The sequence below is a fragment of the Schistocerca gregaria genome, chromosome 6 (genome assembly GCF_023897955.1).
Source record: "Schistocerca gregaria isolate iqSchGreg1 chromosome 6, iqSchGreg1.2, whole genome shotgun sequence".
NCBI classification, from domain to species: Eukaryota; Metazoa; Arthropoda; class Insecta; order Orthoptera; family Acrididae; genus Schistocerca; species Schistocerca gregaria.
Window position 1 is genome coordinate 4680438 of NC_064925.1, and position 27961 is coordinate 4708398.

The following is a 27961-nucleotide window of genomic DNA, read 5'->3' on the forward strand; positions in this document are numbered from 1 at the left end:
TGGCAATAGGCTTAACGCTATATGGAAGATAATGAAACGAGAGACACCAGCCATCCACATAGCAGGACAGCATCATTATTGAACTAAATTGAAGGACTATAAATGATAAGTCACAGGTAGCAAATATTTTTAATAATATTTTCTACTGATTAATTAATAATTTTAGACTAATAATAACTATGAAAATTGGCTGGCACCACACAAAAGGCTCAACAATAGTGAGTTTTCTAGGGAGCGTGTGTCTCACCTAATTTAGGCACAGGTCTCGTATTCCAGACAGTCTGACTTACGATTTTTGTATACACAAAAAACTCTGTCAGACATAATATTGAATTATTAGATGATAATTATTTGAGCCTTGAAGGTATTTAGATCTTCTTATTCTTTGAAGACAATGTTATGACAGCCAGCTTGCTCTGCTTCATCAAAATTTTACAGGTACCAGTAAGGCAGATAGATAGAGCATGTGAAATATGTAACTAGTAAGTGAAGTTGACTTCATACCATAAGAATTAATATATTCTACATCATTAGTGAACTAAACATCCTGGCTCTATCATGGCCAGGAAAAGACAGACAATACAAGATCGGTGAAACATCTGATAGGAGCTTTTAAAAACTTAAGAAAATTAATGTTCTTCATCTTTTCTTGCTAGCTGCACAGGCCTGATTGCTGTGGGCATACTGTGTTTTAATCTTTGCCATAAACTACTTAGGGGAATGATTGGATAAAAATACACAGAAAAAAATAAGACTTGTACCCATTTGTGTAAACTAGCATAAGTTCCAATACAACTGCCCCCCTGCTTTATACTGCTGTTGTCCATGATTATTGGTCGACACTATACAAGGGCTGTCCTCTTTCTACATACAATCATAACATTAAAATTTATTTCCAATCCTAACTTATATTGTATCTTTGGACTGTCCGGTGTGTAAAATACATTTATTGATGGCCAATCTTATTGTGATGTATACCCTAGATGTGCCAGCTCTCTCTTATGTTACAGTTTTATTTATATATTGTGAAAGGTTAATTTTCGAAGTCCATGAGGCAACAAAGGCCATGTTCAAAGTCAGAGCCCATGGCTCCATTATTGCGGAGTAACTGTTACATGCCTCTTGCAGGGTTACGCTTACACAGGTTAAGACCGAGTGAGAGGGTGCAGTGGTTAGCACACTGACTCACATTTGGGAGGACGACTGCTCAGACCCGCATACGGCCATCCTGATGTAGGTTTTCTCTGGTTTCCTTAAGTAGCTTCAAGCAAATGCTGGGCTGATTCCTTTGAAAGGGCATGGCCTATTTCCTCCCCTATCCTTCCCTAATTTGAACTTTAGGTGTGTCTCTAATGACGTCATTGTTGATGGGACATTGAACATAATTCTCCTCTTCCTCCTCCTTCTCCACCTCCATAGGTTAAGCAGTGTCTGTTGTGCGCGCACCTCATAAGTCCCTTGGTGCAACATGACTAGGCGGTACAGTTTGTTTTCACAGTTTTTAGGTAATGATGAATTTAAAGTCATAAATATGTCCATAGAGTTACTCTGTAGGTTAGTGTGTATGGGTGAGTGCATGATTGAGAGTTTCTGATGCTGCTGTGGAAAAGCCTGTCATTTCCTACATGTGATACTGGAACCACATCTTGCGTGACATATTTCAGTGACCAAAGTCAGTCTGTCCATTCAGCATCATGTCAAAATCTCACCAAATTTTAGGTAAGCCTATAAACATGACCTTATACGTGGTCCCCAGGAAATCTAGTGTCCCTCGCTGCTACAAATGAACCTAAAATGTTTGGCTCATTGTGAGCACCTGCACATTCACTCACTATAACACATTAATTGTAATCTTTTTACAGCACATACACCAAGCATTTGATGATTGAATAGTTTCTGTTGATGTCAGTTTTGCTGATACATATGTGGTTTCAAATAACATATACAAAATAAGCATTGCAGTTCAACATAATATGATTTAACCTAAGCATACATACCGTATTTACTCAAATCTGAGCCACACTCGAATCTAACCTGCACCCGAAAAATGAGGCTCGAAATCGAGGAAAAAAAGAATTTCCCGAGTGTAAGCCGCACCTGAAATTTGAGACTCGAAATTCAAGGGTATAGAAAAGTTTTAGGCCGTGCCTCCAAATCGAAACAAAGTTGGTCCATTGTAATATGAGACATAATTTAGGTCGAATGAACGGTGATACAGCTACAGTTGTTTGGTTCAAGTCGTAAGCTTAGAAGTTGAGCTTTACCAGCAAGCCATAGCTATGCGTTAGGCGCTCCGTCCATGTTTATACGGGTACCCTTCCTTTTTCATGTGCTTCGTCTAGTTTGAATTCATTGCTTGTTTTTCTTTGAGTGCCGTTCTCTTTGTTATAGGTGTTTACGTCACTTTTAAAATGAAAATGCATTACTGTACTGTGTCATGCATTGTTTGTCGCATTCTGATAATGAGTGTTTACGGCCTGTCACCGCTCGCGTCATGCCTTGCTTTTGTGCGCGCTACCGCCGCTTACAATTTAAAAAAAAGAGAGAGGAATCGCCTCATAACCGAAACAATGGCAAGAGAGTGCTATTTGTTGTTGCTTACACTGCTGCTTTCTTTGATAATGATCAACAAGAACCAAATAATAGACTGCGTACGATGAAATGTTCTGAATGAGAGTTTAGCGAAAAATTTTCTCCGTTTGAAAATCTTTGCAGACGCCTCTTTAGTACATTACATTCTGCACAGAAATTAGAGTCATCGTAGATTTAAAAATCTAGTCAATTGCCGTGCTTCATTTCAGACTGTATCACTATTAGGCATATGAATAATATGAATATAAACATGACATAATATGTATATTCTTCTGCGTTTGCTGTTGTCTCGCTCTAGTTTCGTTATTTATTAGGCAGACAGGATTTAAATGAGATAGCAGCAAACACGAAACAAATGCATAGCAAAATGCTTATATTTGAATTATTCGTATGTTGAAGAGAATAGTGCATGTGATTCACAATTCATAAAAGTTCCTATTAGCAACCATCTCTTCTCACAGGTGGGAAAAAATTCAGAACGTAGAGTTGCCCATATTGACAAACATCCCAAACAGTCTTGCCAGTCAGATTTTCGTAGTACATGGAAATGCTGCTTCATTTGAAGATGAACAATACGGAATTTGTATTTACTTTGTTGTATAATGTATGAAAATGTAGTGGTCAAAACTTGGGGCAGAGAAAAAAAGCTCGTCTTTCACCCTTTTTTAAATTTATTTACTGATGCAGAGGTTTTGGCACCAGTATTTATCTTTGTGCCTGCAAAGCATGCCTGTGTAGTGCTACATATATTCGACGGCAGAACTTCCGCTTACTTTGCACTCATTCTATGCCGCAGGCAGTTTTTTGGATTACAAAAACCGAAAAAAAGTGCGGCTTAGATTCGAGTAAATACGGTAAGCCTATATCTATGTGTTGCTGACACATCAAGTACATATGTGGTACAATTTATACATATTCACATCTAGATTCATCACAAGTTATCACTTGTGCTGAAAACGACATTTCAGTACCACTTAATGTCCTTTAAGATTTTATTTTTGCCATTAGGACACATATAACAACATCTTATGGCATTTAAAATACACAATACTTGACATTCTCTCTGACAATTCAAAGACTGTTTCTCTCTTACAGATTTGCCGTGAACAGATGACACTCTTTAATGTTTGAGTTCAATAGTATTATCTTCCATAGAATAACAATTAAGTCCCCCCCCCCCAGTTTCAAGGTTGAAGGGACAATATACTTCTATACAGTTCGATGATATGCATAAACCACTGTCCTCACATTTTGTATGACTCTTGCGTTTGCAAATCCAGATTGCTAACGAAAGAAAAGAAATGTTCATTATGTGTTAACCAACACAAGCAAACGTAGCTATGCTTAGCCCCACCTCTCTCAAGTCTACTAGGAAGGGGTGTATTGATCTACAAAGAATGGTGACAGGGAATGGAAAGAAGCATTTCTTTATCTATTGCTGAAATCCATCCAGTCCTCCTTTTATAAGAGTGTAAATATTCAGAGCATGTCTATTATTTCGACTTACCTGTTTCAATCCTTCCATATTCATACTACTATTACACCTGCATTTAATAAGTGTTGCTGTAGACGGGCACAATCTCATTATCTTTCATAGTTTGTCCAGAGTGTGACCATACTCCTACAATTATTCTTTCTTTCATTGTATATAGGTACTTTCCTTATAGTGTTTTATACATTATGTATATATCTGCTGTGAAATTTGGATATGCTTAAATAGTAGTGTAGTTTGTAGATAGGTTTCTGTAATTAGTCATTCTTTCTTCCTCTGTAAATTGTCCGTTTTGTACCTCCTTACTGCATTAGTTTTATCCTTCATTTTAATAATAATTAACATTAAAACCTCCAGAATACAGCTTATTTGGTGGCTAGATGCCAAGTTTGCATTGCATCCAACATGCTAAGCTGTGTATTGGACAGAACTATTTCTGCACGTGTGCTGATGTTGCTGACGTACGTGACAGCTATTATTACACCCATGCATCTACATCTACATCATCTACATTTATACTCCACAAGCCACCCAACGGTGTGTGACGGAGGGCACTTTATGTGACACTGTCATCACCTCCCTTTCCTGTTCCAGTCATATAAGGTTCGCAGAAAGAACGGGTTCCGGAAGGCCTCCGTGCATGCTCTAATTTTACATTCGTGATCTCCTCGGGAGGTATAAGTAGGGGGAAGCAATTTATTCGATACCTCATCAAGAAACGCACCCTCTCGAAACCTGGACAGCAAGCTACACCACGATGCAGAGTGCCTCTCTTGCAGAATCTGCCACTTGACTTAGCTAAACGTCTCCGTAACACTGTCACGTTTACCAAATAACCCTGTGACGAAACGTGCTGCTCTCCTTTGGATCTTCTCTATCTCTGCTGTCAACTCGATCTGGTACAGATCCCACACTGATGACCAATACTCAAGTATAGGTCGAACGAGTGTTTTTTAAGCCACCTCCTTTGTTGATGGACTACATTTTCTAAGGACTCTCCCAATGAATCTCAACCTGGCACCCGCCTTACCAACAGTTAATTTTATATGATCATTCCACTTCAAGTCGTTCCGTACGCATACTCCCAGGTATTTTACAAAAGTAACTGTTACCAGTGTTTGTTCCGCTATCATATACTCATACAATAAAGGATCCTTCTTTCTATGTATTCACAGTACATTACATTTGTCTATGTTAAGGGTCAGTTGCGACTCCCTGCACCAAGTGCCTATCCGCTGCAGATCTTCCTGCTGCATTTCGCTGCAATTTTCTAATGCTGCAACTTCTCTGTATACTATAGCATCATCTGCGAAAAGCCGCATGGAACTTCCGACACTGTCTGCTAGGTCATTTATGTATATTGTGAAAAGCAATGGTCCAATAACACTCCCCTGTGTCACGCCAGAGGTTATTTTAACGTCTGTAGACGTCTCTCCATTGAGAACAACATGCTGTGTTCTGTTTGCTAAAAACTCTTCAATCCAGCCACACAGCTGGTCTGATATTCTGTAGGCTCTTATTTTGTTTATCAGGCGACAGTGTGGAACTGTATCAAATGCCTTCCGGAAGTCAAGGAAAATGGCATCTACCTGGGAGCCTGTATCTAATATTTTCTGGGTCTCATGAACAAATAAAGCAAGTTGGGTCTCTCAGGATCACTGTTTCCAGAATCCATGTTGATTCTTACAGAGTAGATTCTGGGTTTCCAGAAATGACATGATACGTGAACAAAAAACATGTTCTAAAATTCTACAACAGACCGATGTCAGAGATATAGGTCTATAGTTTTGCGCATCTGCTCGACGACCCTTCTTGAAAACTGGAACCACCTGTGCTCTTTTCCTATCATTTGGAGCCTTCCGTTCCTCTAGAGACTTGCGGTACACGGCTGTTAGAAGGGGGGCAAGTTCTTTCACGTACTCTGAGTAGAATCGAATTGGTATCCTGTCAGGTCCAGTGTACTTTCCTCTGTTGAGTAATTTCAGTTGCTTTTCTATTCGTTGGACACTTATTTTGATGTCAGTCATTTTTTTAATTTTTTTTTCATGCGAGGATTTAGAGAAGGAACTGCAGTGCGGTCTTCTTCTGTGAAACAGCTTTGGAAAAAGGTGTTCAGTATTTCAGCTTTATGCGTGTCATCCTCTGTTTCGATGCCATTATCATCCCAGAGTGTCTGGATATGCTGTTTCAATCCCTCTCCTTCTTGTAATGCTACTTCATGTGTACGTCTCAAGTGCATTATCACATTGTATTTGGGAAATATTATGAAAAGGGCAGTTGCTGCTCACCATATAGCTGAGACGCTGAGTCACAGATAGGCACAAGAAGAAGACTGTCTGAAAGTGAGCTTTCAACCAACAAGACCTCCTTGGAAAGTAGACACCACACACACGTAAACACAATTCTCTCTCCCCCTCTGCCCCCCCCCCCCCCCTCTCTCTCTCTCTCTCTCTCTCTCTCTCTCTCTCTCTCTCTCTCTCTCTCTCTCTCTCTCTCTCTCTCTCATGTGTGCCTGCGCAACCACAGTCTGTGGCTGCTGAAGCAGTGGTTGTTTGTGTGGGTTGCGTTTGCGTGATTCTGTGTGTGTATGCATGTTGTTTATTTTCAAAGAAGGTCTTCTTGGTTTAAAGCTCACTTTCTGTCAAACCTTTTGTTGTGGCTATCTGTGACGCCACATCTCTGCTATACGGTGACTAGCAAGTATCCTTTTTAGAGTATTGTTACATACCTTCCTGGATTTTCCATTGATTTATATTGAAATATTTAATTTGTTCATGTACAGTGCTTCAAATGAGGTTTGGCATATGTCCAATCCTTTTAGTACAAATTCTCTTAGATCCTTGTGTTAATGAAGTCCTTCGTCCTATACGCTATTAGGGTAGGCTAATCTGTATGCACCTGGATGTGAGATTTTTAGTAACGACAAATGGCCCAGTGTACAAAAGCTGCAATTCATAGATTTAGGGTGCATTTGTAATAATACCTCCTGTCCTCCTTGAAATTGCACAGTGGGCCCCAAACTTTTGTCATACGACTTTTTTCTCTGTTCAGTCTTTTCCTCCAGATTAATCAAAGCTTGGTGTACTTTTTCTGCAACATCTCTCCCCTGTGTATCTTGAGCAATGGTTTTTCCCACTCATCGACTTCTCCCCTTTAAACATCAGTACGAGAGGTGTTAAACTAGTTGAAGTGTGTGGTATGATGTTAATGATTTGTTGAAATGGTGAGACAAACTCAACCCATTTTGTGTGCTTCAGGGGTGTATAGGTGTGTATAAAGCTGTTAAATACTTTCTATTGGGCTTGGCATCAGAGTGAAATCTGGATACCAATATACGTTTTATCTTGTTTGTGTTAGTAAATTCATTCCATCTGTTGCCAATGAAGTACAGTGCATTGTCTATTAACAGTATCTGCAGCTTCCCAACTCTCAGGAGATAATCTTCTGTAATCCTATTAGTAATAGAACCAGCGGTCACCGACCACACTGCATACAGCTTAACACATTTCTTGAAAACATCATGCAAGGCAATAACATTTTTGACAACTTCTTTTCCTGTGGATGGGGTCCAGCAGCATCTAAGGATTCTAATTCTAAAGATTTTGTGGGCAGTATAGGATGTAGTTCAGTCAATTGGAACTTGCTTCGTCTTTTGGAAAGTAATACACTTTGAAATTACTTGGAAATGCCATAGTTACCCCATATGTTTTGGGTGTACAAAATGAAATCATCTACGTAACTTACAGTATTCCGTTCCATGAATTTTAAGAATTTGTCGAGCCTTTGAGGTAACCTTGACAAGGTGTCTGCAGTTAAGTTTTGTTTGCCCTTGATTGTGCGATTTCAAAAATTCCTGCAACAGTGTGCTCCACCTGGCTAACCTTCACTGTAATGATTTGCATGTTAAAAAGAAAGTGCTTGATGGTCACAGAGTACTTTGATGTGCTTGTCCCGTAAGTATTACTGAGATTTCTTAAAAGCCCATATAACCCTGAGAGCCTTGAGCTCTGTCATAGAATATGGCTGTTTGGATTCAGAAAGTGGTTGACTAGCAAAACTGGTTATCTTAGCTGTCAATTCCCCATCATTATCAGTGATCTGAAATAACCATGTTCCTAGTCCCTGAGAAGATGCATCTGTACTCAAGCAAAAGTCCTGTGACATATCAGTGTAGTGTAGTGTGTTTGCACATAGCAAGACTTCCTTTATTTCGTTGAAGTCTGCTTGACATTGATCGGTCCATATCCATGGGTTGTTCTTCCTCTAAAGATTCAGCAACGTGTCACTATTCAGTAACTGATCTGGAATGAATTTCCTAAAAAAATGAAACATACACAAATATGCCTTGAGTTTTTTTTTCCTATTCTGTGGTGATGGAAAAATGTTTGATCACATCAGCACCCACACTCACGTTTAAGCCAAACAGCAAAATATATAATTCGTAACTCCTGCTCCCACACACAAGGGCTGTGTACTTCCTACTATCTTCATGTATTGCTAGTTGCCAATATGACACTTTTAAATCAATTATGTTGAGGTATTTAACACTGTGAAATTTCAGTAACTGATTCTTCGAGATTGTCAGGGCGTGTCCCGACAAAAACAATGATTTTGTTTATGCTTCGGGCATGAATCACAAGCCTAATGCAACTGTTGGGCTTGGGACAGCTAAAATAGGGCTACAGTATGGGGAATAATAGGGTTGTATGATCTTCCAATTTATCATCCTTTCAATTTATTTCCTAAGCATAATGTCTCGTCAGGGTAAACATCTATTTTATGCTTGTAACCCTTTATTACCCTGGGCACCTTCCAAATACTTGCACATACCAAAGTATTATTTCTTGTAACTCCTCCATCTGATCATCTGACAAATTAGCTGAGTCACTTACCTTGGTTTGGACAGTCTGTGTCTTCATGTCTTCTTCAGACAGCTGCTGACCCTTTTGTGTATCAAGAAACAGTATGTTTGGATATGGCTGTTGTACTCTGGTATAAGTGCTCGACTAGAGTGCACTTTCACTTGTGCTGGTTTTAATTAAATTTACTATTAACATCGTTCATTGTAAAGAAACATTTTCCTTGTCTATGTCAGTCTGTACTTTGTATTGTCTAAAGGTATCCATTCTAATAAGACAGTTTACAGCAAGCTTTTCCACTGCCAGAAAAATGCACTTTCGAGAAAATTTGCTGATGATGATGAGTATTAAAGCCTGAGTTTTAACTCCTTTAGACTTGCTCCCCACTGCAGCCAGAATAAAACAGTTCTGCACCAGAAAAGTAGGTATACAACATCGTCTTTGCAGCTCGTTAAAAAGACCTTGTGATATTACATTTTTCTATGCACCTGCGTCAAGTATCACAGGTATGTCGAGATCGGGCAGTAATTATAGCTTGCACTGGCTTCCCATTATACTTGTCTAAGTTGTTTACATCTTCCCAACAGTTCTTTTGTATTTATCCCTTGATCATATTTGGGAAAGTAATTTGGAATAAATTGCATGCCCTGACCTGTTTTATTGGTCCGCGACATATTCAGGCTTTCCTGATTGGTCAGGAGGTTAGCTTCTTCATTGTGAGCAACTTCAACTACCTCCATGTTGGGGATCTGACCTCCCCAGTTTGTGTCCTTTATTGCCGTGGAATTAAGTTCTCCTTGACCTTAAGCCCCACTGGAAACATAATTGTTTTTTGTTGATTGTAATTGGTGGTTGGAGGACTGACAGATTTTGATTTGTGATCGGTTCCTGCCAGTTGCTCTGTTGGTTATTGCCACCTGCTGAAGGTTCATTGTGAATTTGTTGGCCACGGCATCTCTGTTTCGTATAAGCTGTTTGTAATTTCCTTTGAAACCTTGTTTGTACTATTGGTTTCCCCCATTACCATAATTATTTCTTGTATTGTTGTTGTTGTTGTTGTTGTTGTTGCATGGGGGATATGGGTGCCAACTGTGTTGGTTATTGCCACCATTGCCATTCTGCTGTTGACTATTTGGCAGAGGTGTACATTGTGTATCAATGTTATGTGGTTGCGATGGCCCCTCTTCATATATTAGGTCAGTTAGTTCGAGTACAGATAAGAAATACTCTATATCAGCTTTTCTCGGATATGGACAGGAAGAAATTGCCTATGGCGTAGCAGACCCTCGTCCGCTAATAAAGTAGACAAACATGCAGTATTGTCTATTGCCGCTGTGGCATTGTTCGGATTCACACAATTATACTCTGGATAGGTTTTCGCAACTTGTATTGACATTGGCAGTGGCTGTTGCATTTTGTAATTTCTTTGTTCTCCGTGTGAAGGGCTGGTAGCAAATAGTTGATAAGTATTACTGCTATTCATCCTGCCTGACTAAAGCTGCTTGCTTGCAATTGGTGTCTTTGTTGTGACGTTCACAACATTAAGTAGACTGTTCTGCAACTTCTTTTCTGCTGCCTTTAAGCCTAGCTTAATCCTAGCAATCAATTTATTTTCCCTTTCATTTACTCCATCATCAACTGCTTGGACATAGGTCTTATGCTCTTGTATGACTTTCTGTGCGAGGGCCATATACTTGTCTAGCATTCCTGCTTCGGCTCCGTCCTGTAAATCCTTTACTTCCCTTTTGATTTTTTCTTGTGCGTTCTTTAATAACTTATTGCCTAAATCTAAATTACTCAATTTTACTGACATCTCCTGTACTACTTCCAGCAAATCTGTACATAAAGATTGCAGCTCATTACCAGTACCTGCCATAGTTTTCAAATTTTTGCAAATTTCTGACTAAGTGTCTTGCATCTGAGTCTTTGTCACTCGGGACCTTTAGCTTACCTGCCATTTCCTATTGTGCCTTGTCCAGAGATAAAACTTTATTATCTAAGTTGTTTATCTCCTGAGATAAATCAATGAATAATCCATCTTTAATTTCGTCCCCATATCTGCAAGTTTGCAAGTTAAATCGTTAGAAAGGTCAGTTGTGATAGGTCATTCTTAAAGCCGTCAATTGGTTCCTTTTGTTCATTTTTAAAATCATGAAACTTTTTGTCAAGTTTTTTGGTTTGTTGTGTAGAAATATTATTAACTAAATTCTTTATTAGGTCAGTGAGGCATTTATACATGTCCAGCATTGAATGCACTGATGACGCATTATTGTCGGGTGCACTTAATGTGTCTTGTTCTACCACATTTGAAACAAATCCTTGTGACGTGGAGAAATTGAAGTTTACTGATTCCGCACTAGCATGTCTTTTGCCTTGCTTCATGCGAGAAAATGCTTTGTGGTGAGATATGAGAACAAGTCTTGTCTACTGTGAGCATTGTAGTGCCATGCGGTAAGATATTATTGTCTTCAGCATGAAATGGATTTTTGTAATATTCCCAGCTGTCGTTGATATGATTGACATTTTCAGTGTCATTATCATTTGTCTTTGCACGCATTGCAGTGACATTTTGTATCTCTGCACTATTTTCCTTAGTCACCACAACCTGTTTCGTATCCACATTCCAAAAAATCAAAATAATGGTAACCCAAATCTCTACAGCTTTTTTTTTTTTAAAAAGTGTCAAATTTATGTATAGGTAGGGTGAGGTACTGATACTACTATTGATTGAGGCATTACCAAGCGCAGTTATGCGAGCCAGAAGTTGGAGTTCTTTCCTGTCCTACAGATGATCTTGTTAAATGCTGTTGGTACACTTCCTCTGGTTAACCATTTGCAATTTAAGCATACCGTGTGGTGTCTGACCTTGGTTTTTTTTCTTGGCAATATTCCAGTCATGAAACAAAGTAAATAAAAAAATTAGTTCAATAGAATGTTACACAACATGTTTTGTACCATTTAATTATTGCACCTGTCTAATCTATCTGGCGCCATCCACAGAATGTTCACCAATTCTACTGATTAATTGCTAATTTTAAGAATAATTTACAGGCACCGCACAAGAGACGCAACAATAGGGATTCACTCAGGAGCCTGTCTTGGCTAATTTATGCCCAGTGATGCGCACTCCAGTCAGTCAGACCTATGAGTTTTTGAATGTATGAAAAATCTATAACGTATAATATTGATTGTTAGCTGATTGAAGTTATTTACCTCTTCCTCTTCTTGAAGACAGTGTCACGGCATCCAGCTGGCTCAGCTTAAATTTCTTGCTTCTCTGAAGTGTTACAGGTACCAACAATGCAGATTGGTAGATGATGTGAAGTATGTAACTAGTAAGTGAAGCTGACTTTGTATCATAAGAATTAATATATTTCATATTATTAGTGAACTAAACTGAATTCTGCGTCCGCTCTGTATCATGGATGGGAAAAGATAGTGTGTCAAGATCAATGAAACATCCAATAGGAGTTTTTACAAGCACAAGAAGATCAATGTTCTGTACCTTTTGTCGCTAGCTGCACGTGCTTGATTACTATGGGCATACCACATTTTAATCTTTGCAGTAAACCACTTAAGCGACTAAATTGATAAAAATAGATAGAAAAAATATAATATACACCCATTTAGGTAAACCAGCATAAGTTCCAATGCACATTTCTGAAATATAATGGAAATTGTAGGGATTAACAGTTCTGGAGAAAAAGTAACTCATAAAATTCAGTCATATGAATGTATCACCAATCTCTCCTCCTGAAACTAAGAAAATTATTCATTCTCTCAAAAATAAAATCCCATCTGGTTTTAACTGTGATTCCAATGGAGTACTGAAGATTTGTTCTCATATTTTAAGCCTGGTCTTATCCGAAATACATAATTCACTGATAACTCAAGACGTTTTTCCGAGACACTCAAATATGCCATTCTTAAACACCCACTTAAGAAACGTGGTAAGAGGAATGTCAGTAACTAATGACCTGTTTCACTGCTGACATTATTTTCCAAACTTTTTGAGAAGATGAGGTATTCTAGAATAATATCTCGTCTGAGAAACAGTAATGTCCTCAGCAAATCACAGTTTGGTTTTCAGAAGAGTTGCTCTACTGGGAATGCCATTTACATATTCACTCACCAAATTTTACAAGGTTAAATTGTAAAATGGTGCTTGTTGGTATTTTCTGTGATATATCTAAGGCATATGGTGATCAAGATTTATGAGACTGGCAAAATAATTTCAGACTTCAAGAATAATATAATAATTCCAATCCCAAAGAAAGCAGGTGTTGACAGATGTGAAAATTACCGAACTATTGGTTTAATAAGTCACGGCTGCAAAATACTAAAACAAATTCTTTCAGACGAATGGAAAAAGTGACAGAAGCCGACCTCAGGGAAGATCAGTTTGGAACACGTGGGGCAATACTGACTCTATGATTTATCTTAGAAGATAGATTAAGGAAAGGCAAACCTATGTTTCTTGCATTTGTAAACTTAGAGAAAGCTTTTGACAATGTTGACTGGAATACTCCCTTTCCAATTCTGAAGGTGGCAGGGGTAAAATACAGGGAGCGAAAGGCTATTTACAATTTGTACAGAAACCAGATGGCAGTTATAATAAGAGTCGAGGGACATGAAAGGGAAGCAGTGGTTGGGAAGGGAGTGAGACAGGGTTGTAGCCTATCCGCGATGTTATGCAATCTGTATATTAAGCAAGCAGTAAAGGAAAGAAAAGAAAAATTTGGAGTAAGAATTAAAATCCATGGAGAATAAATAAAAACCTTGAGGTTTGTCGAGACAGCAAGGGACCTGGAAGAGCAGTTGAACGGAATGGACAGTGTCTTGAAAGGAGCCTATAAGATGAACATCAACAAAATCAAAACAAGGATAATGGAATGTAGTCGAATTAAGTCGGGTAATGTTGAGGGATTAGGAAATGAGACACTTAAAGTAGTAAATGAGTTTTGATATTTGGTGAGCAAAATAACGGATGATGGCAATGGCAAGGAAAGCGTTTCTGAAGAAGAGAAATTTGTTAACATCGAGTATAAATTTAAGTGTCAGGAAGTCATTTCTGAGAGTATCTGTATGGAGTGTAGCCCTCTATGGAAGTGAAACATGGACAAAAAATAGTTTAGACAAGAAGAGAATAGAAGCTTTCGAAATGTTGTGCTACAGAAGAATGCTGAAGATTAGATGGTAGATCGCTTAACTAATGAGGAGGTATTGAATAGGATTGGGAAGAAGAGTAGTTTGTGGCACAACTTGACTAGAAGAAGATATCAGTTGGTAGGACATGTTCTTCAGGCATCAAGGGATCACCAATTTAGTATTGGAGGGCAGTGTGGAGGGTAAAAATTGTAGAGGGACGCCAAGAGATGAATACACTAAGCAGATTCAGAAGGATGTAGGTTGCAGTAGATACTTGGATATGAAGAAGCTTGCACGGGATAGAGTAGCATGGAGAGCTGCATCAGACCAGTCTCTGGACTGAAGATGATGACGATGATGACAGCAACAACAACAACATGTAAAGCATTTGACTGTGTGATAAATGGAAGTGTTATGGGATTGATGGTATAGCCAACCAGTGGATAATGTCATATCAAACTACAAGAATTCAGGAAGTAGAACTTAGTAATTCAACAAATATAGTTCAGGAACTACACCAGTGATAAGTGTAACACATTGTGAAGAAATAAAAAATATGATGGGAACTTCAAAATTCTTAGGCGTCCATTTAGATGAAAATTTAAACTGGAAAAAGCACATTTAGGAACTCCTAAAACAACTTCTTTCAGCAATATTTGTAGGTAGAATGATTGCAAATCTAGTGGTGAGACAAATCTGTAAGTTGACATATTTTGTTCAATAAGGCATGTGGAATAATGTTAATTAAGGAAGTCTTTTTTTGCGCAAAAAGGTACTGTAAGAGTAATATGTAAACATACTTGTTTTCATTATTGCACAAGTTAATTAGCCAAGGTCGCATAAAAGTACACATTGCTCACTTGAGTTTCAGCAAAATTAAAACACCCTCTTTATATAATTTATAAAGAAAAAATTCTTACAGGGTCAGTCTGTTACATCGATTGTTCAATTAGTCGACAAAATGGATTGCCCCTGTAAAAAACATTTTCTGTGCAAATCATCAGAAGGTGGCAATTTAATTTTGCAGAAACTAGTAATCTGGGCTAATAACTGTGTTTTTATTCTAAGATTGTCTCCAATTCAGCTGACAATGTCAAATAATCATCAGAGTAACGTTTGGTGTCACCCAAGATCATCTTGTAGACATCTGTTTATGGAGTTGGGCATTCTGGCTACTGCTTCACAGTATATTTATTCCCTCATGAAAAGCACTCCGTCTTCGGGCCACAAGTGGCCCACCAGGACCATCCGACCGCCGTAGCATCCTCAGCTGAGGATGCAGATAGGAGGGGCGTGTGGTCACAGAGCGCTCTCCTGGTCGTTATCATGGTTTTCTTTGCTTGGTGCTGCTACTATTCAGTCGTGTAGCTCCTCAATTGGCATTATGAGGCTGAGAGCACCCCGAAAAATGGTAACAGCTCATGGTGGCCAAGATGGTGACCAGTCCAAGTGCTGGCCACACCCGACAGTGCTTATCTTCAGTGATCTGATGGGAACTGGTGTATCCACTGCGGCAAGGCCGTTGCCATTTCCTCATGAAGTTTGTTGTAAATAATCCATTACAGTTCAACAGGAACAATGATGTACATAATTCCAATACCAGAAGGAGAAGTGACATTCATTACTCCACATTAAGATTATATTTAGCACAAAAATGGATCCACAATGCTGCAACAAAAGTTTTTGATTAATTACCCAGTGATATAAGATGTCTGACAGCAAGGTAAATTTTGAAAAGTTCAGCATGTAGCCATATTTACAAATTAATTTGTGATATGAATATAAAACTACTTGTTCCATATCATTACAATACATCATACAAAATGATCCATGGAACACGAAACTAACTAACTAAATAAATTGACTGCCATTTGAGCAGAGCCAGTAGGAGTTACCCATTCCACACAAATGGAGACAATGCACATCCTTCCATCATCAGGCAAGAAAGGAATATTCCCTCCATGGCATCTTCCTCCTAAAATATAACTAATCCACAACCTGATAATATTACTCATTGGATAAAAGACACTAGGACATTGGACTATAGAATTGTCTGATTGTTGTCTGTTTTATGGAGATACAAAGAGAAAAATATAAGTAAAGAACAAATATGCCATCCACATAGGGAACACTGGAAAGAGGAAGATAGGGGTTTAACTTTGCATTAACAGTGTTGTAAGTTGGGTAGGGAAATTGGCCATGTCCTTTTAGAAGAACCCATCTAGGTGTTTGCCTTAAGTGGTAAAGGGGAACCTGAAACTGGATGGTTGCAGTGGGGTTTGAATTGACGTCCTCTCAAATGGAAGTCCAGTATCGTTTCACGAGGCAGCCTTGTTTGATGGGGAGCACAGAAGAAATCAGATCAATACATCACATTTGCTGTTCACATCCCCACTGTTTCAGGGATTTTACATTGGAATTGTAGTGGTTACTCCCATCATCTGAAAAAAGTTGAACTTGTTTAAAGTTATCCCATAAAATGTATAGCACTGCAGAAATCAAGATTTCTGGAGGACCATCTCCTTACCACTAGAGGGCAGCAAGTATATAGAAAAAGTAAATACTGAACAAGCATCCAGAGATGTTTGCACACTAGTTCAGTTCAACACCTGTGAACATTGTATGTGAAGCAAGAGGCTTTGCAGTCAGTGAAATAGTATGACAGTTTGTAACATACATCTTCTCCCATAACTGGGATGTTACATATGAGGATATGAGAAGTCTTTTGAAGAATTGCCTCACAAACCACCACCACCACTTTTACTTTATTAGTGACGCAATCACGTATCGGTCAGTGAGGTAGTGAATGGATTATTCAGACACAGACCTCTGTGTATTGAATAAGAAGCCCCAACACATTTCAGCACTGCCTTTGGTACCTATTCTGTAATAGACCTGACAGACTGCGCATTGATGATTCAGCTGATAGTTGATCCTCGTGACAACTTTTATTGCATTGGCCCCTAATGTATAATTGTATTGAGCCTGAACCTATAACATAATGATTTTTTTTTGTCACTACAAAGAGCCAGTTGACTTTGAAGACATGTATAGAATTTTGTTAGATTCTCCTCTTGAAATTTGCCATTTAGCATGTTGTCACACTGCGGGTTAATTACTTCCAAAAGAAGGATAGGTGGAAGTTTCTCAACGGAACAGTCAAATGAATTTTCAATTATAGAAACGCCTTGTGCAGTTGCATCAAGACCACACACCACACCCCTCCCCCCCCCCCCCCCAAAAAAAAAAAAAAAAAAAAAAAAAAAAAAAAAAAAAAAAAAAAAAATTGTGGAAACTCTTGTTTGGGCTAGGAAAATACATCACTTTCAAATTTTTATGCGTGAAGCATATGGACATGATTTATGACTCAATCAAAGCCAGTTGTCACTGAAATGACTTTATTGCCATATAGGTTTCACTTATTAGCACTGTTTTGCATTGTAGTTTAAAACTGAATCCACTAAGTAGTCCTATGATGTTGACAGCAAAATCTAATTTCCAGAGCCATTTTGTATTCACTGACATTGATTCAGGGCAGTTTTTCAGATGTAGAAATATATCAGTGTCTGCCCTGTGTTCAAAAGATCTTAACAAATCTTTGCCACTGCTAAGCCATTGAACTGGTGTGTGGTAGGGAAGTCATAAAATTTAGCTTCCACTTCTGACTTAACGTCACGGAACTGACGGTGATGCAGTCCACTAGAATAAAGTTCACCATTGACACAACTGGTTCTGAAACACAATAGATTCATATATTAGTCACAGCATACTTGCTCACGAATAATGCAATGAATAACCACAGGATTTAAGCACTCTTTTATTTTTTCGAGCCTTGTAAATGTGCCCAACTAAGCCTTTGTCTGTTCCACACATATTTTTACCACCATCAGTTGTGACACATTTTAGCTGTTTCCATTCCAGGTTGTACTTCATTAACGTTCTCTCAGCTGCTTTGGAAATGTTTTCACTTGTAGTTGTTCCATACAGACTACTCATATAAGCTAATTCTTTAGTCACTTCAGAGTCAGCATCGATTCTTCAAATAAATAGCAGCAACTGAGCAATAGCTGTCATGTCCATTGACTCATCAAGAGCCAAGGAAAACCACTCAAAATCTTTTGCCCTGTCAATGAAGCCTTGAGCGGGCACGCTGATTTTCATAACATGAGCAAGTGCACAGTGTTCTTTATATATGTGTAAAGAATAACTGTCTTTATGTTACCAAGGTAAACATGTATGAGCAAAATCACAAGTTAATCTTAGTTTAATTAGACAGTGATAAAATAATCTTATATTGCATGAGCTAAGTCACTGTTTTTTTAAACAATAACAAAATAAACTTTCAATGAATCACTTTCTTGCCTTGTACAAGTGGTACTCCACAGTAATGACGTACTTGAAGCATTAAACAGTGTAGTTGCATTAGATCTCAGCCAAACACATATTTGTTTACTAATTATCTCGTAGACAGTTGCCTCATTGTGAGATTGTGCTGCTAGCTCTCAATCTGGGTCATTTTCTTGCATGGATCGCATTTTTTTTTTTCTTTTTGCTCGTCGTTTAATTTTTATCACTGCTGCTTGCTTGGATTTATGACAACACAATTTGTCACTGTGTTAGCTGAAGCAATAACGATGGAATAGGTATGGGCTCGCAGTTGTAAAACAACAGTGGAAGGATGCAAGACAATTTTATTTGTGTTTGTCACACTTTATGCGTAGACGTGGCTGCTCGAGGATTAACTGGTTACCAATGTTGCTGCCAGCAACCTCAGTATTTTGAACAACTGTTCTCAGGGGTAGGCTTATAGAAATAAATAGGCTATATCCGTTTTCTCAGGACACCTTCCTTCAGCTAATACTGTCAGACACTGTTTAATTAGTTTACCATCAGTAAATTGTTTTCCCTCCTTAGCTAACAAATGAGCTACTTATAGACTTAACTTAGTTGCAGCCTCATTTACATTTTTTAAATTCATAAGGAAACTGCATTGTAATAAAGTATTCCATTTCAAAGTTTCTGATTTTTCCAATCGTGCTTTCCCAGTGAGTTGGGATATTGTACAAATGCTTAGTCTGGTGATGATAGTGCAGATTGTACTCTCTTTAATACAGCTATAGTATCACTGCATAATAAACACAATGACCGAGAGAGGTGGTGCAGTGGATAGCACACCGGACTCGCATTTGGGAGGACGATGGTTCAAACCCACGTGGGGCCATCCTCCTGATTTAGGTTTTCCATGATTTCCCTAAATCGCTCCAGACAAATGGTGGGATGGTTCCTTTGAAATGGCACGGCAGACTTCCTTCCCTTCCCTAATCCGATGAGACCGGTGTCCTCGCTGTTTGGTCTCTTCCTCCAAACAACCCAACCAACCCAATAAACACAATGCTTTGCCAACCAATTTGTTATCAAATAATTGTCAGCCCACTCTTCCTTGAAAGCACAATGTTCAAAGTCTACATTTCTCTTGTTTTGTGATTTTGGCTGTGACATGATTGAAATACACTTGTAGTAGAAATGAGAACAGAATGTTGCAGAACAGTGGTACATATGGCACTGATAATGCTGCCAACTTAAAACTACTCATCACCACAGTGGCAGCGCTAAGGCTTGGCTTCCTCAGCTAGCTTCCTGCACACAGAAGCACCACACAGATTTTTCTTGCAGCTATTCAACTTCCATGTTGGCCATTAAAGTATGTTACCAGTCAACTGTAATATGTATCAAATAATTTAGGGTTGTTACTCTACAGCTTCACAGATAATGATTTTAAACTTTCACATAATTTTCATGTTTCATTCAGTTTTATCTTGCTTCAAATTTTTTAAGAATTTGGAAATGTAAAATAATACATTCTTAGGCCATGGGCCATAGAAAAAGAAGTGGCAGATTGGATTAGGCCCCCATGCTGTAGGTTGCTGATACTGCCATAGGTCATCCTGGAACTGGCTGGATTAATTAGTTCAGAGATTCCAAGGAGACAACAGCCACCTCCAATAGAAACACACCTAGTAAAGCACTTTTATGTTCAAACTAACCTTAGGGTTTGATATAACTGCTTCCACAGAAATATCCACTAAAGAGGCAGATAGTCACAGTAGCACAAGTTTATTTTTCTAACATAATGGTAACAAAATCCTCAGTGTGCTATGGAGGTGAAATTCCTTTAACTCTGAAATAAAATAAAATTCTTGGACAAGTGGAAAAACAGTAGTTTTTCGATGACAAACAAAGTTAAAAGTCCCTGAATCTCAGAAGCAAGTAATTAAGTTCCTTAATATATGGAGAAACTTTATCATGAAGCAAGTTCCTCAGTTCCTGGATTTGGAAGAGGGGGGGGGGGGGGGGGGAAAAGAAGAGAGAAAGAAGTCAACACACTAGTTTAAGTCGCAGAAATGAAACACTTTCAAAATATCTTACAGTACTACTTCACAGAAGAAGCATCGACAGTCGAACAGTTTTGAATAATTTTGAATTCTGGCAAGGGTAGATGCACAAAGCAAAGTTTTGACAATAATTGTCTGTGAAGAAGACAGACAGTAGAAATTATACCAAGCCCCACCAACTACGTCACTGATTACACTTCAGGTCCAGACAGGGGTGGTGGTGTGCTGTCCCAGAAGATGGTGGCAGAGCCCAGATCCTAGTGTAGTGGAGATCTTTAGGTCGGTTGTTTGCTGCAATTGAACTGCTCTGCTAAGCTCACATGCTGGCCCAAATAGCTGCCTTGTGGTTAAGATCCATGTGGGCCTATTTTTGACACTGCAGTACTTCCATGACTCCTACAATTGCCATGCACTTCATGTGGTGGCCTGGCCAGAACACTGTTGTCATCACGTACTGGCTAGGATGCAGAGTTTCATAGTTACGAGATACTGTGGCATCTGTTTCATAGGTGTGGAGTTTTTGGCAACCCAAATAACTTAGAAGTTGGGTGGGATACCATTGGTGCCTGATGTCTTGGGCACCGCAGGAGTGTTGATGACAGCTTTATCTTATGACACAGCACGGTTTGTATAGCAATTTCGTCATATGTAGCAAGTTTGTCTGTGCATTACAAACAATAGTTTAATGTTATCCAAGACAACTTCTGATCTCTGCCTTCCACAATCAGCTGTAAATAATCCCTTCACAATACAGATAAATCAGTTGTCATTATTTGCATGCAAGTCAGATTTACACTCCAGGGAGTGAACTGTCAGACAACTAGCCAAAGGAGCAATGGAAATGACAACACTAGAACTGAAAATCCCTAAAAATTACTTACAACCAAATGAAATACTGAATCCTGAAGAAACGGGAAGAAGAGTTACAAAATACTACAAACTCTAAGTTAACTATGTATGGTCAGAGACATCACCAATGAATGCTTGAACACTGCAACAAAGCTCAAAAAGAGAAAATATTACCTTATGTTGTTTCTGAATTGGACACACTAAAATCACTCTTCAATTTGTACTTCATGTAAAAGAGCCTTCCCAGAACATCTGTTGAACAGCTTTAACACTTTGTTGTTTCCTCAAAGATTACAAGTAGGCAAGATGTGTGACATCAGTCAAAACTAAGAAATCACCTCTCATAGGTACTTGTGGGTGATATAACACCCATAAACTGTACATTTCATTTGCTATGAAAGAATGGATATTACAATAGCATTTAAAATTAGCAAAATTAGAAGTTTATTTTAAGGGGTGGGGAGTACGTTACCACCAATTTAACCCTGAGGTGCTGCCATCACCTGGTTCGTTGTTCCAGAACCCAACATAAACAATCAGATGTTTGCCTTTTCTGTCTTTGAAGATGTTAGATATAAATTATGTATATTAACTTGCAGATATAAACCTCCTTCATGACAGATAAATTTGGTAAGATTGGGTAACCATTCTTGCAGACTGCATAACACACATCACTTTCATATTACTGGAAATGCCAAGACAAAGCCTCACACCTATGTTTTTGATTGCTGTTTAAGGCTAATTATGTAATTCAGCCTCTTTAAAATAAATTTCAGTATGAAAAACACTAGTTGATGAAACACACATGTATAAAGATACTGCCACTATGAGAGATTTCTATCCAAAATAGTAATATGAAATGGCAAGATGGAATACTCAGGTCTTTGTGTTGTGACAACAGAAACACTTAGTGTGCACCCCATTCCACTTGTTTTGAATTATGTTCTGAGTGACACATTCTTTTCATAACCATTTCCCAAACTTTCTACCATCATAAGGTATACTTATGAAGTTTCAAAGTCCATGTTAAACTGTAGGTCTTCCTACAGTTGTTTCAGAGGTTGGAGAAAAACAATGGCATACTACCTCCAATAAGAAGTACACTGGCCTTGCCAAGACAACCTTCGAGTTGAAAACAGCTTTATTATTATTAAAGTAAACTTTATTTCTGAATGGGGGACCACACTATCTCAGAAACCTACTTTTATTATATGCTTACACATTTGTTTGGAAAAAAATAAGGCTTATTCTTATTCTATGCTTAACTCCTAAGTATTTTATTTCCAACTTATATACTGTGTTTTGTATGTATTTAGGTATCACATAGGAAAGGCTTGCCGCATGTTATTTACTGTCGTGTGTGGAGGTGGCCAGACCTCCAATCTCACCATGAGCTAAAACCGATGGAAAATTGCAGATTTCCTTTCTCAGCCAAACAGAAGGAAGTCTGCATAAATCCGTATCATTACAAGCGAGTTGAAAGCCCAGGTAATTATTTCATTTGTTTCTGATGTTGTATGCTCTTTACATGGTGTGTACATGTCCGTAAGTTTAAACATTTGTTGATATCTTAGCATGTATCTATTTAAAAATATTCAGTTAATGTGTTGTGAAGTGTCTTAAGGCATTATGTAAACTGACATTGATTAGTCTCAACCTCTTCATACAGATCCACTATATACAGTATTATTTCAAGTGTGCTTTCTCAGTCTGCATGTAATGTCAGCGAGCACCAACTTGTACCAACAAGAAATTTTTGTAGTATTACCAAGAACGGCCAAAAGTAGTTTCTTATTTTGAAGTTAGCTTGCTTACATTGTAGGTATTCAATACAGACATTTTTGACAGTTTGGGATAGCTCTGACATCTGCGTGAAATAATGTTGATAATAATGTGTTAAATATGAACGAGTTTTGTCACAATCAAGTAGAAGGTTGATGATTATCTAAAGCTAATATTCAGTCGGTGCAACAGCAATAATAGAAATTAGCTGGTTTTCTTACCATTTTATTACTGAGTACTGTTCAGACTATTTACAGTTTGACTGGAAAAAGGAAATGCAGAAAGAAAGAAAGAAAGGAAAGTACCTTGACTTCTTACCTCACTGGAGAACTAGTATGTTTTGATTTGACTATTACAGTATCATTCAGTAAAGTGAATCGTAAAAAATGAACCTGTACACAAACATTTGCGCAATTCGCATGCACGTAGCTGCTGTTTCTTGGTGCTGGGGTCCAACTATGGACTGTGCCTGCGGCTGACGTGCTGTGATCTGTGGTGGGTGGTGCAGGCAAAGGAGGTGGCAAGGGGATGGGGAGTGGGGAGGATAACAGGGTACTGGTGATGGAAGAGATTGCGCTGCTTGTTGTGGAGCATGTAGGGATGTGATGGTGACAGGATGGGACGTGGGGGGGGGGGGGGGGGGGATCTAGAGAAGGGGAAAGACATTAGGTGCGTTGATGGAATAGAATGTGTTTGCATTGCTGGAGTGGGAATGTGGGAATGGGAAGGAGATTGGTAGGGTGAAAACAGGGACTAGTGAAGGTTGAGGCCATAGGCTGGAAGGGGGGGGGGGGGGGGTTACTGGAACCAATGATAGGTTGTGGGCAGCTTCTCCACTTGCACAATTCAGGAAAGCTGATGTTTGTAGGAAGGATTCAGATGGCACAGGCTGTGAAGCTGTCGCTGATGTCAAGCACATCTTGTTGGACAGCACAGTCAGCAACTGTGTGGTCCAGCTGTCTCTTGGTCACAGTTTGGCGTGGGCATTCCTGTGGAAGATAGCTTGTTAGTTGTCTTTCCCACACGGAAAGGAGCACCGTGATTACAGTGTAGTTTGTAGAACATATGACTGCTTTCACAGGTAACTCTGCCTTTGATGGGATGGGACCTACTGGAGTAGTTCATGATTGGAGGATGTATTGGACAGACCTTGCATCTGTTGCAGAGATATGAGGCAAGGGGTTGAGAACAAAGGTGGAGTAGGGATGGACAAGGACATTGTGTAGGTTTATTACGTAGCTAAATACCGCTGTGGAAGAGGTTGGAAGGATAGTGAGTAGGATATTCCTCATTCAAGGACACATGGAGAGGTAGTCAAAATCCTGGTGAAGAATGATTCCCTTACCCCAGTCCTAATTGTTACTGAGTCATGAGGAAGTGGCAGTAGGCAACTATTGTGAATGACACTCTGAAGTGCTCAGATGTAAACAACAGCAGTGGTGTAGCTTTAAGAGTTGTTTTGAATATCGTGCAGTGTTCTTCCTAATTTCCAGACTTTGTCTGTTTAATACTGCTGTTATAAACTTTTTTTGTGACTTAAAAGCTATAGTAAATGAAAAATGGTGGTGTGTTTACCACCTAGTGTTAACTTCTGTTCACCGTATAATTGTTACGTGTTATCTTGGATACTTTACAGTGTTTTAAATAATTTCCTGATAGCTTCAGTTTAAGTGTGTTGTTAGAAAATATCATGCTTTTATAGTTTTCATTCACTTTGTGTCTGATATTACCTACTTTCAATGAACTCCAATCATAATTCTACATCAGAAACGTGTGAGAGCTGTGGGTTGGTGTTTCAATGGGGAGAAGGCAGTGGGAAGTTAAAGTGTCATATGGGGCTCTTCCGTGGAACTGTAGACTATGTAGAAGAGAGAAGAAAATCATGAAACTGAGATGAAAGATTTGTGCCCTCCAGATAGTTAGAAATGGCATATTTTGAATTAGATAGGTTGAAGGGAGGATGACACAATGGCAGCTGGGGGAAGAAAGAGAAAACCTCTGACATTGTATTTCAAATTTTGATCAACAATCAGTTTGACGAATGCTGTTCTAATTTGTTGATCCCTTCTGAATAATAGGAATTGTCCAAATGTGCAAAATAGCAATTATTTTCTGCAATCACCTTCTCGTTTGAATAAAGTCTTTGTCCCACCATCCATTTCTTCAAATTTGGGAACAAATAGTTGTCCGAGGGAGCCAAGTCTGTAGAATATAGGGGAGTATGTGAAACAAGATGGAATCCTATTTCCATTATTTTTTGACCGCAACTGCTAAGGTGTATGCTGGTGTATTGTTGTGATGGAAAAGGACTTTTTTACAGTCCAATTGCCAGCATTTTTCTTGCAGCTCGGTTTTCAAATGGTTCAATAACAATGTGTAATATGCACCTGTAATAGTTTTACTCTTTTCCAGATAGTCGATGAGGATTATGCCTTGTGAATACCAAAAGACTGTCGCCATAACCTTCCGACCAAAAGACTGGTCTTCGCCCTTTTTTTTTGCAGATTCTCCCGTGGTAATCCATTGTTTAGATTGTTGTTTGGTCTCAGGAGTATAGTAATGTATCCAAGTTTCATCCACAGTGATGAAATGACACTTAAAGTCCTGCGGATTCTTCCTGAACAGCTGCAAACCATCCTTGCAACACTTCACATGGTTCCGTTTTTGGTCAAGCGTGATCAATCGTGGAACCCATCTTGCGGATAGCTTTCTTATGTCCAAATGTTTATGCAAAATATTATGTACCCATTCATTTGAGATGCCCACAACACTAGCAATCTTACCCAACTTAACTGTTTTGTAATCCATCACCATATCATGGATTATGTAAATGATTACTGGAGTTGTATCCTCCACAGGGCGCCCAGAATGTTCAGCGTCACTTGTGCCCATATGGCCACTCTGTAAATTTTGAAACCACTTATAAACTGTTCTGATCGAAGGTGCAGAGTCACCGTAATGTTTTTCAAGCTTCTCTCTAGTCTCCTGAGGCATTCTGCCTTTCATAAAGTAATGTTTAATCACCACATGAAATTCTTCTTCCTCCACTTTTTTACAATCACTTGACTTCCTTGATTCACACGAATGCCAAACACAAAGAAATAGACCAGTATGGATGAAACTTGCTGTTCGTTCTTTCCAAAGATGCCACTAACTAAACATGACCTTGATATGCGCCAGTGGTGCCACCTCTTGGACTTTGCACGGAGTTTTCAAACGTCCCGTGTAAAGTGCAAAAGGCTCATAAAAACAACTTTGACCAAGTCAGTAGAAAAGCCACATAAAAAGAAAAGCATCTTGCTACTAGAAAGGGTTGTGGGAGGGGTGTAAGCCAGTTGCTACAGTAATAGCTGAGAGTGTAGTACCAGGTCACAAACATCCCGAAACCTAGTACCAAGCTTATCCAGGTGACAGAGAACACAGTGGCCTAGACCTTTCTGACTTGAAAGTTGACGTGGAGGAAATAGTAGCAGCAACAGCATACATTTGTGTGGGATTTGTCAAGGTTTTGCAGCGACATGACCAACCCAAGATTAACACAGCCGTTAGCTTTGTGAACAAAGAGCGAGTTGCTTTTGACTGAAACAGAGTTTAGTATCTGTGCCATGCCAGTTGCTGCAATTGAGAGATGGGGATGCAGTAACAATGGCCTGCAACTAAATTGGAGGGGGAGGGAAGATTGGCTAAGCACCTTGCAGAAAATGTAAGGGGAAGGGGGAACAAGTACACAAGGCAAAATCCCTGAGAGTCCAGTAATCACAGGGGCACATTTTTTTTCGGTTATGAGTCAGTTTACAGGCAGAGAGTACTGAAAGAAATTAGAGCAGTACAAGGCATAATACATGTAGCAGTTTCCAGAAAATTAAAATTCCAAAATTAATTTGGTTCATCGAAACCTTAGAAGTGATTTATGTTCTGCGCTTTTCTGAACACCATCTAATGACAGGGAAGGAGAAGTTAAATATCAGGCATTATAGACTTACACTATTTTTGTGTGGAGTTACCTTGGAATAAATAGGGGCTGCAACAAATGTAAAAGTTGGGCACAAAGTCAGAAATGTTGAAACAAATAATTGTTGTGTTGATCAGAACCTAGAACCATGTTGTTGTGAGTTGTTACTGCAGAATACGTCTGTGATCACTGTAACAGTCTACCAATCCCTTCCAGGAAGCATCCAGCTATTTATGGAAAATCTAGAGTCTATTGAGCTGCCTGTCAGAAAAGAAGGAAAAGTGAGTAATTTGTGGAGATTTCATTTCTGTAGAGTCCTTAAAAGTTACAGGAAATGTGAACTAGAATTATTATTCGTGTGTTTCAGTCTAATTTTGGTAGTCAGTTTTCCAACTAGTGCAGCAAAATAGTAGAACACTGATTCATAACATTTTTATAGATAATGTTCAGGCAGAAACAATTAATGTGTACCGAATTGCTAATGGACCATCTGATCATGATGCACAGTTAATGGAAATAAACAATATGTACCTTACAACCTTGCGGTGAGTCCATACAAAGCCATGAGACTTATTAATGACAAAAGAATACTGTGTTTTAAGAGTGAGCTAAAAGGGACGGTATGGGATAAGATATAAGTAGAAAGAGATGCTAAAAATTGAATTTATTCAATAATGAATTTTTTGTCAGTATTTGAAAATTACTTTCCTAAAACATTATTCGGACCCCATGGGTAACCAAGTGAATTAAAATCAAGGATCCAAAAATGAGGTGATTTTTGTGGGTGTGGAACAAGTCAGGAAGTATAACATAAAAATCATAAAAATTTGCATGTAATACTCACTTCCTTGATCATTTGTTAGGAGACTCAAAATATGTGGCTACATTACAGTAA

At 38.7% G+C, this 27961-nt stretch overlaps 1 protein-coding gene across 7 annotated transcripts in view; it reads left to right on the plus strand.

Annotated features, from left to right (window-relative positions):
• The window catches only part of LOC126279134 (protein mothers against dpp-like), a 130461-nt gene that overhangs the window by 13179 nt on the left and 89321 nt on the right, over positions 1-27961 (plus strand). For all 7 annotated transcript variants that reach the window (XM_049979629.1, XM_049979630.1, XM_049979635.1 and 4 more), the window contains one exon: positions 22649-22820. In XM_049979629.1, coding sequence (XP_049835586.1) covers positions 22649-22820 — 172 coding nt within the window. The remainder of the gene's footprint in view (positions 1-22648; positions 22821-27961) is intronic.